General features: G+C 40.9%; 1 protein-coding gene and 1 long non-coding RNA gene across 2 annotated transcripts; one reads left to right on the top strand and one right to left on the bottom strand.

Moving 5' to 3' along the window:
• The first annotated feature begins 226 nt into the window (after window positions 1-226).
• FGB (fibrinogen beta chain) lies at window positions 227-9,040 on the top strand. The gene is made up of 9 exons (XM_083631242.1): window positions 227-421; window positions 641-661; window positions 2,068-2,274; window positions 3,018-3,201; window positions 4,406-4,633; window positions 5,457-5,570; window positions 6,556-6,678; window positions 7,535-7,820; window positions 8,644-9,040. Exons 1-9 carry the CDS (start codon window positions 317-319, stop codon window positions 8,873-8,875), a joined length of 1,500 nt encoding a protein of 499 aa, XP_083487368.1. The 5' UTR covers window positions 227-316; the 3' UTR covers window positions 8,876-9,040.
• LOC310770548 lies at window positions 799-2,061 on the bottom strand. Its single transcript, XR_014552259.1, has 2 exons — window positions 1,741-2,061; window positions 799-944 (listed from the first exon to the last, which is right to left on the bottom strand). It is a non-coding gene; the product is annotated as an uncharacterized lncRNA (long non-coding RNA).
• Window positions 9,041-10,342: the final 1,302 nt, after the last annotated feature.

Genomic DNA, 10,342 nt, shown 5'->3' with positions numbered 1-10,342 from the left:
GATTACAGTTACAAACACTGCTAGTCTGTTTTCTTTACCCAATTTCTTACGACTACAACATTTTTAATTTCCGCAAATGAACATGGCTATATTTAAATGACACCTGTTTGTCCTCCCTTGAAGATGGTACATAGCAAAAGATGTTGCTCAACTGGAGACTTTGTCCAGGCACAAACTCTGAACATTTAGGTTAAATATTAACAGTGTGGGACGGCAGACCTATCGTTAACCAGCTAAGATACTTCAGGTTGATTCATTTATATATGATCACTGGCTTGCTTTCTCTGATTTTACAGAGGGGAGGAAAGCTGCTAAGATGCTCACGCAATCCAAAATCATGAAACTACTGTTGCTGTTTCTCCTTTCTGTTGTTGTCGTCGTTAAATCCCAGGCTGCTGTTGACTATGATGATGAAGAGGAGGTTAGAATATAAAGGTTTTTAAAAAAATAATAATAATCATGTGTTCGCATTTTTGGTTTAGATTTCAGAAAATAGAGGCAAAACCGAATACCATTTTATTTGCATTAAGGAAATAATAATTTGCAAACTAAACATGTAAGAAAGAAGGGTTGAATTCTTGAGTTATGTGTAATTAATGCTGATCCTTTTCCCTTCTTTCTTCCCTTTTCCTTTATATAGGTAACCACAACCGCAGCTCCGGTAAGACCGAGTTTTCTTCTTAATTAAAGAAAAACAAACCACATAATGGTTACAATTATGGATTCCGTTCCAGAAACTTATATATTTGCTTATAATTTGCTGTCAAATAATTGTGTGTGTGAAAAAAATGCACTTACCTCCAATTTAAGAATTTATTTAATATTGCCATTCCAGAGACACTTATCATTCACTTCTTGAAATAAAGCTGGCGGGTGGGGTGAGGAAAGCCTGCTGGTCCTCATGGGATTATTCAGGTATAGTTTGACTGTTTCCACATAAGATACTGAAAAGGACATGATACCATCAGGGGGAAGAAAATTTCTCTAACATGACAATTCAATAGCACATGAACTTTGTCTATGGGAACACTGTCACCTTTTGTGAATTCAGTTAATCTTTTGAATGAAGTTCACTGGGTAATTATTTGTATTGTAATATATTATCTCATTTTATCTTAAAATTGATTTTTGCCTTCCATTGCTTTTGGATTTATTTTTTCTCAGGTTTTGTTCATTTCATTGGGATGTTAGGTTAGGAATATCTAAGGAATATTAGCCCTATTCCTTATGCATCTTTATGAATTTGTAAGCACAAAAACTCATAATTGTTAGGACCAAACTGCACATTTCAATGCAGTTTTTTCCAATTAAAAAATATGCTGGGAAGGGTGCATGTCCAAACAAAGAATAAATAGGCGGGCATTTCTCTATCTGCTGTTATTCTCCAGATCACATGCTAAGTGATTTCCCCATCCCTTAATAGGTTTCAAAAGAATGTCAAATATATTGAAGAATTTACTTGCCTTCAACCACAGATTTCTGCATACAGTTTTATTCTGAGCTTCCTTGATGACCCCTGTGCCCCCCGCTCCAGTCCAAAATACTAGAGCAGGCCTGGTTTGTTCATAATACCAACCCATGGTTTATTAAACCATGACTTAGTATTACACATAAACCCTGCCCAGTGCTTAACTGTGCTTTATTCACTGCCAACAAACCACAGTCTGAAACCATGACTTGTTGTTGGCTTACAAACCTTAGTTTGTTTTAACTATGACTTAGCGTTACATGTGAACCTACCAGCTTTATTTATTCAGTTTCCATCCTGCCATTTCTGCCAAAGGAGCCCAGATGGAACATGACAAAGCAGCAAAACAGTACAGGCTAAAGAAAAATAAGTAAAATAGATGAAAACATTTTAAACCATTAAGAACATATGGGAAAACTTTAAAAATATGCAGCCCCAGCCCCTCCCCAAAGTACACAGGAGAGAGCAACTGGAAAATGAACAAAACTTTGGAGGAATAAAAACTTTGGTAGATGCACGACGTATTCTTTTTATAATGTAAATTTGCAGATTATAACAGTAACAGGATTATTTATCCTCCCACTGCCGTCGGTGAACAGGTTGACGGCGATGGAGTAGATGCACGAGGTCACAGGCCACTGAACAAAAAACGGGAGCCATATCCAACTCTCCGTCCAGCTCCTCTTCCTCCCAGCAGTGGCTTTCGATATCGGGCTCGTCCAGCTAAACCACCTGTGGCTGGCCGAAAAAGAGAGCAGATTGTATTCCCTGACCATGGAGGCTGCAAACATATGTCGGAAGAGCTGGTAGGTTTATGTGCATTACTAGTGTGGTGGGACAATAATTCTTAAGAGCAAGTAGTAGGTTTCATCCTGTTTGATAAGGCTACCTCTCGGAAGCACTTCGGTGGGAAAGTATATGTGCTTATCAGTCCATTTCTTGTTGGTTTGCTTTGGGCTGTAATCCTGATACTTCAAAAATTACAAACATGCACTGCTGGGGTGCTTGCTTCAGAGCTACTTTGCCGGGTCTGTAGTGAAACATCTGTGTGGCCATCAGGTATTTATATGGCAGCTGCTTTTAAACAATAGCTATTTTAATGGTTTAAGAACTCATCTTGTTTACACATCATAACACAGACATTCTGTTCTTTATCTCTCCCAATTACTAGCCATCTGTTATGACAAAACCAGCTACAAATGTGTGGCTGGCCAATTAATTGATTTGTTAGCACCTACTTTGTATGCCCGATCTGTATATGCCTGAAATTCTGTGGAGGTAACCTTCTTGTGATTCAATTCCATATCACTCATGGTCATGTATGAATTAAGCAATCAGATAGACAGGGCCAATTATGTGGCTCTCTTTTTTTTACCCATTCAGAACTCCATGCACACCCATACCCAAGCACTATGGGATGGCATCACTACTTGCATATTTATTTTTTTTAAAGCATGCACATTGAATTAAAAAAATGTACTTAATGTCATGTTAGCTCTAACCTACTGCATTCAGCTGCATTGTGTTTGTGTGTGTGTGCTTTTTAAAGGGAGTCTTATGCCCAACTGGATGTGAGCTGCGGACTGCGCTGCTGAAACAGGAAAGGACGGTGAAGCCAACTGTGCAGGATCTAACAGACAAAGTGCAGAAGCTAGAGCAGTCCACTTCAACTATATATTCTTATACCCATCTGCTGGATGAGAGGCTAGCAAAGAAACAGAAACAAGTACTAGGTAAACCCTGCTATTGTCATTTATCACATGCTGCAAATCAATACATAGGCAAAACTGCCTTGCTCTGGGTATCCTGAAAGGCTTCTCAAGAAAGATGAATGATAATAATGACCACCAGAGGGCACATTCGTGACCACACTCCCTGCACAAACATGTGGTGGGACAGCAGAATGCTTTAAAAATTTTTTATAGTTCTTAACTTTATGTATTAGTTATATTTTTGTAATTGGGTATCTCAAGGTGACTCACACAACAAAAATAGAAAAAAGCAGAGACATTAAAATCAGACATAAAAATAGCATTAAATGAAAACTTAAACACTGCTGTCTATTTTGAATAGACTTATATTGGAACTGGAATGTGCGAACCATGTATGAAAATGACACATTTATCAGTATGGCAGTTTGATCATATCAGCCAGCCATCAATCTGTAATCAGGGTAATAATTCCTGACTCTCGTGCTGGACCAGATAGGCAGATGTCATCTACAAACATCTGAAGTGCTTGTCCAGGAGATAAAGCAGAAGTGAAATCTTGATCATGGTTTATAACATACTGTATTAGTATTTATTATTTCTATTGTACCCTCCATACATATGCGGCTAAGTCCTACTCCTCTTGCCAATCTAGCAGTTCGAAAGCACGTCAAAGTGCAAGTAGATAAGTAGGTACCGCTCTGGCGGGAAGGTAAACAGCATTTCCATGCACTGCTCTGGTTTGCCAGAAGCGGCTTAGTTATGCTGGCCACATGACCCGGAAGCTGTCTGCGGACAAACGCTGGCTCCCTTGGCCAGTAAAGCAAGATGAGCACTGCAACCCCAGAGTCGTCTGTGGCTGGACTTAACGGTCAGGGGTCCCTTTACCTTTCAGTCCTACTCAGACTAGATCCATTGAAATTAATGAACTTAAATTAGTCATGTCCATTAACTTCAGTGGGTGTACTCTGGGTAAGTGTTATTAACACTGATGCTGTTTTACAAAGAATGAGAGGTCAGTTCTCTGCCTCAAGGTGCTTCCAATCTAAAGAAATGCACAAAGGATGCAGCAGAGGAATGCGAGGGCAGTGGGAGTCAGTGTCCGATTACTAGCCTATTGGGTGAAAAAAGTCTACTATGTACTATGTACTGACACAATAAATGCTCTTTTATTCTGTTAGCAGTTTTTTTAAAAAAAAGTATACATGAATTTGGTTTTTTCCCCCAGATAACCAGAATGTAATTTCTCAATACAACAAGGAGGTTGAAGAGCACTACACTTTCATCAAAGATAACCTAGACAACAACATCCCAACTAACCTGCGACTTCTTCGTTCAGTTGTGGATAGTTTGCAAAAGAAAATACAAGAGCTGCAAAAAACTGTCACTTCTCAGTTGCAAAACTGTCGCACTCCCTGTACGGTTTCATGCAATATACCTGTGGTGTCGGGCAAAGGTAATCTCTCTCTCTTCCCTGACTTGTCTTGCTCCACAGTTGGGCGGGTGCACAGGCAGTCTTGAAGGTGCCACCGGCACATTCACAGAGACCCTTACACCGTACTGTCATCTCCAGTGACGCATCTCTTGTGACCACCAAATAATGAGCAGGGCAATCCGACCGCCAGCTACAGCTTCTGTGTCCATTGTGGCTGGTGATGGTCTGGCTACAGCAGCCCTGTAACTTCATCCCAAGGTCTATGACAGTGACAGGGAATGTGTGGTCCTCCAGTTGTTGTTGGATTCTCAGATCCCATCAGCACTGACCAGCATGGTCAGGGATGATGGAAGTTGTAGTCCAGCAATTTCTGGAGAGCTGCAGGTTCCACATTCTTGGCCTAAGGCCAACTTGCCTGCTGTTCTCCACTCCTTCCTTTCTTCCCAATTGGCCCTCGTGGTAATTGGTTCACTGACATGCCTGCTGAAGCTAATGAAAATCTCTTATTACCTCATTCTACTGAGGGAACCTTGTTTTTTAACAAAACGGGTGGAGAAAAGACATTTCACATCAGTAGGATCCCCAAAAGTATTGGGTGTGGACCCTAAACACAAAGACCCTATGAAAACTCCGTGTTTGAGGGATGTGAGTAGGACAGTACAGGGACTGTATTCTTTCCTTCCTTTCATCCTCTCAATTTCATTCATCCTTTAGAAAGAAAGTGGGAGGCAGTAAACAATTTTACGCCTGTATGTAATTGGTTCTGCTAATACCAAGCTATTGGGGGGAGGGAAAGATTTTTGTAGCTTGCTCAGCAATATATATCATGGCTTTCTGATTGCAGAGTGCGAAGACATAATTCGGAAAGGAGGTGAAACATCTGAGATGTATCTCGTCCAACCGGATCCCTTTTTCAAACCATACAGAGTTTATTGCGACATGAAAACAGACAATGGAGGTGAGTTGGGCCAGTGGCCCACAGGAGCTCCTTGCTGATTTCCAGGACCCCTTGCCCCTCCCCATCTGTGCTGTTACTGCCTGATCATCTGCCCCTTCCAGGATGCAAACAGAGATAAGAGCAAGGTGAAGGAACTGTAGCCACCGCTTGCCTTCTAGGCAGTGGTGTGGATTGGTCCCAGAGGGAGAGAGCAAGTCCAAGTGACAGTGGCAAGGAGAGAGGGGAGGCTATTCAGGGAGAAGACTCACTGAAGCTGCCCATTTGAAGCTGCTACTGTGTTGAGTAAAGAGAACCGAAAGAGTGGCAAAGAAATTTGCACCAACTGTATTGCACCTGCAGCTTTTGTGCTAACAAGAAAACAGTTACAGCCTGTCAACTTAACTTTGAAATTAAGTATTTGGTAGTTAAGCATGATGCACATTCTCTCAAACTACGGCCGGAATTCAATTCTGAGAAGATTCCCTACCCCACCCCCAGTAGCCTATGTGTTAGGGATGCTATCACATCAAAGTTTAGCACTTTTAAATCTCATGTGCCACCCTTGATGTGATCATATATTTTTAGAGCATAGTTGCATATTTCGGTATTAAATATCCTGCCCATCTCAAGATGGGCAAGGTAAAAAATCTCAGGTTATAATCCAGAGAATGGGCATCTGTCCCCATGAGAAATCAGTTGCTAAAATCTCATTATTTCTAGCAGGTATCGTTCTGTTACACAAGCAATGATCCACTGACAAGTTCTGCTATTGAAATGATATGAGAATGTCCAAATAGACTGTGCATGTCCTTTAGATAGAGGTGCAGCTATTTATTTTACTGAAGTCTTCTATATACCAGTACATTCAGACACACTGAGACACAAATTACTGAGGCCATATTGATTATACACTAAAATGACCTGTGCCAGCATATTTCTTTCTTCTTCTTGTTTCCTTTGTTTTGGTTAATGACTGGTGATTTTTGCATCCTTTTACCTTTTCCAGGCTGGCTTCTTATTCAAAACCGCCAAGATGGCAGTGTTAACTTTGGAAGAACATGGGATTCCTATAAAAAAGGGTTTGGAAATGTTGCATCCAGTGGTGGAAAGAACTATTGTGACACCCCTGGTAAGAATCTTGACTCTGAGCAGCTTCTTATTAATGAACTATTATCAGCTGCTTTGGCTGGTGAAGAATGTGAGAGGACATACTGCAACTTGGGAGATGCATCACTTCTTAGTGGTAGAGCATCTGCTTTGTATGTGGAAGGTTTCAAGTTCATTCTCCAGCTTCTCTGGGTAGGGTTGGGGGAGTCCCCTGCCAAAAACCCTGAACAGATGCTGCCAGTCAGTGTAGGCAGCACTGAGCAAAGTGGGTCAATAGTCCCACTCGGTATAATGCATCTTCCTATGTACTTGCAGCCACATGGATCAAGTGGCTGTGTTAATGAATGCCTTCATCATTACGACATTTCTCAAAGTGGAGTCTTCAGCTGTTATTGGACTATAACTCCCATCATCCCTAGCTAACAGGATCAGTGGCCAGGGATGATGGGAGTTGTAGTCTAACAACAACTGGAGACCCAGGTTTGATAAACACTGCCACCATAATGCCTTAATGCCTGCCACTTTTGACTACCTTTGCTTCCTTTTTCTATCAATGCATAAAGTTTGTACAGCAAAACAGTGTCAAGAAGTGTTTTCTGTAGCTGTCTTAACAGTCTCTAAACTTTCCTCTTCCATAAATCAATAAAAGACTGTTGGTTGCAGTGGGGTGATTAGAAGAGCAGGGATAACCAAGATTTCTCTGTTTCTGTTGTTTAAAAAAATGGCGTATGGTTTTAACTCATTGTCCAGCTAGGTGTTCTCATAATTCTTGGAACTGCCTTGTTTGGTTCAGGTTTTACAGATTTAGGACAAAGAATAGATTCCTTAAAACCCCTTCTGAAGATCGCTTTAGCCAATGTGTTTTCATTATACCACAGGTGAATATTGGCTCGGAAATGACAAAATCAGCCAGCTTACCAAAATGGGACCCACTGAGCTTTTAATCGAACTGGAAGACTGGAATGGTGATAAGGTTAAAGCACACTATGGAGGATTCAGCATTCAGGGGGAAGCAAACAAGTATCAGCTCTCAGTTAGTAACTACAGGGGCACAGCTGGAAACGCCTTGTTAGAAGGAGCCTCGCAGCTGTATGGCGAAAACCGAACCATGACAATCCACAATAGCATGTTCTTCAGCACTTTCGACAGAGACAATGATGGCTGGTATGTGTATGCATTTGCACTTGGTTTGCTACTGTACTCTGGCACACACATTTGGGTATGACTAGAGATGAATTGCTTCCTTTGCAACTCTTAATGTTGCATGACTGCAACCTGTTAGGCTGGCATAGTTTATTACCATTGCAATAAATGAACACTGATGGCTGATGGGCACACAGATACATCTGTCAGGCTTTTTTTGGGGGGGGGGTGTTTCTAATTCAGGGAGAGCTACTTTTGATTAGACATGTATAGGATCATGGTGTCAGGCTGGAACAGATTATAAAAAGTACCCTAGTGTTAAGAGTTATAACCTATATACAGTGGTACCTTGGGTTACATACGCTTCAGGTTACAGACTCCGCTAATCCAGAAATAGTCCCTCGGGTTAAGAACTTTGCTTCAGGATGAGAACAGAAATCGTGCAGCGGCGGCGCAGCTAAAGTGGTGCTTCAGGTTAAGAACAGTTTCAGGTTAAGAACAGACCTCCAGAACGAATTAAGTTCTTAACCCAAGGTACCACTGTAATTTATATAAGTCATCATTCGGAGAACCATGGGATGATCTCCTGGTTGATTAATAGAGATTACTTTGTCCAAGGAAGATACAGCTATTACTGGGTGCACAATTACATTTATTTTGGTTGTAATTATCATTACTATTGTTATTAATTTAAATGTATTACTCACCCTTCACTAGGGCACTTTAAAATTCAGAACTGAAAACAGTTAATAACATAAATTAATATATGCTGGATTTGCAGATTATGCATTTACTTTTTTATTGGTGCATGTAAAATATACCTTTTGTATATTTCACCCCGCAGGCCAAATCCAGACCCAAAGAAACAGTGTTCCAAAGAAGATGGTGGTGGCTGGTGGTACAATCGTTGCCATTCCGCCAATCCAAATGGCAGATACTACTGGGGTGGGCATTATACCTCAGAAATGGCAAAACACGGAACAGATGATGGCATGGTATGGATGAATTGGAAAGGGTCCTGGCATTCACTGAAGAAAGCCAGCATGAAGATTAGACCAGTTATCCAAGAACAGTGATTGTTATTTAAATAAACAGTGGCAATTTTTTTGTGCTCATATCTGTTTCATGATATATTTGAGCCTAACTTTGCATTAAAACATTAACCGGCAAACACACACACTCTCCCATGTTTATGTTGGTTAAATGCACTGTGAATAAAAGCAGAAGTGTTATACAGGCAAGTCGCATCTTACACTTATTTTACTTATGTGATCACAGCTTTGTGCAGATGGGGATGGGAGGGAAATAAATAAAGGGAGAGGGGAAGAAAACCCGCTCTCCATTTATTTCCCTTCCCCGAAGGTGAGCAAGGTGCCAAGCTTTGGGAATTTGCAGGAGAGCTCGGGGACACTGCCAGAACCTTTGCACAACCTTCCCAAAGCCAAGTAAGAAACCCTCCACCTTGCAGGGGTGGTAGTTCCAGGGGTTCCTGGCTTGGATTAACCTCATTGAAATAGTTTGCAAACATCATGTGATACATTTGTGACAGATGGGCAACACAAAAACCTTTTGAATACCTCATACTTCCTCTATAGTATTGACATTTTCTGCTCCAATAACTTCATTTCTTTATTACAGGATTTCTTACACATACCCTTGACCTTAAGGTCCCAGGGCAAGTTGCAAGACCGTCACACGGTTTAAAATAAGATAAAAGAATTTACATGAAAATCTAATACAATTTTAAGTATTATATAATTTAAATCACACCTCACAGCTGTCAAAGGCCAGGGTAATGAGCTGCGAAAAAAGCTGTACTGTAAAGAAGCCAGCTGCATCTTTGTGTGGAGGGAATTCCACAACTTCTCCATTCAAAAGTAGATTCAAAGTAGATTCAAAGTGAGGAAATGAGTTCTTGTCTCAAATTCTGTGGGAAAAGCTTCACAACGTAAGAGGTCCTGCTGGATTTGTTCAGTGTTCCATTGAGTCCAGCATTCTTTTCCCAGAAGTCAGCCAGAGGCTTCTGGGAAGCAAACTGAGCTGCTGTGTTAAATAAATAAATAAATAAATGGGTGCTTAACTCACCTTGATGCTTCTTTAGCTGGGTCTCCCTGCTTGCAGACGTCTGATAGGCACCTGATGGCCACTCTGATAACAGGATACGGGGCTAGATGGGCCACTGGCCTGATCCAGCAGAGATCCTATTATGTTTCTGTGTTTGGTGACAGAGGTATACTGTCTCTGAACACGGGTGTGTAAACTGTCCTGTGGTCTCTTGATGAAGGGCAGTATATAAATTTAATAAATGATAGTAATAAAAATAATTCCAATAAGTGATTTTTCTTTACTTTTATTATTTTGTCTTCAAGCTACTTTTTACCCAACTTCCTTTTAATCACCTGAGACCAGAACCACTCTTGCACAGTTTGCACTAAAAATGTCTAACGCACATCAGGACATTTTGAATGTGACCTCGCTGAAGTGTATTGTCACCACAAACAGTTAACATTTGTCCGGTTAGACATTTCCCTGCAGAAGTCTGC

The sequence above is a fragment of the Podarcis filfolensis genome, assembly GCF_964270895.1.
Source record: "Podarcis filfolensis genome assembly, chromosome: 9".
Classification (NCBI taxonomy): Eukaryota; Metazoa; Chordata; class Lepidosauria; order Squamata; family Lacertidae; genus Podarcis; species Podarcis filfolensis.
The sequence above is the reverse complement of the archived record's forward strand: the minus strand, read 5'-3'. Positions and strand labels throughout refer to the sequence as shown.

Bases quoted from the DNA above. Each gene is read 5' to 3' on its own strand.
- FGB (XM_083631242.1), top strand. From the start codon at position 317: ATGCTCACGCAATCCAAAATCATGAAACTACTGTTGCTGTTTCTCCTT. The intron at 3,202-4,405 runs GTAAACCCTGCT...TTTTTCCCCCAG, and splicing joins GAAACAGAAACAAGTACTAG to ATAACCAGAATGTAATTTCT. The intron at 5,571-6,555 runs GTGAGTTGGGCC...TACCTTTTCCAG, and splicing joins CATGAAAACAGACAATGGAG to GCTGGCTTCTTATTCAAAAC.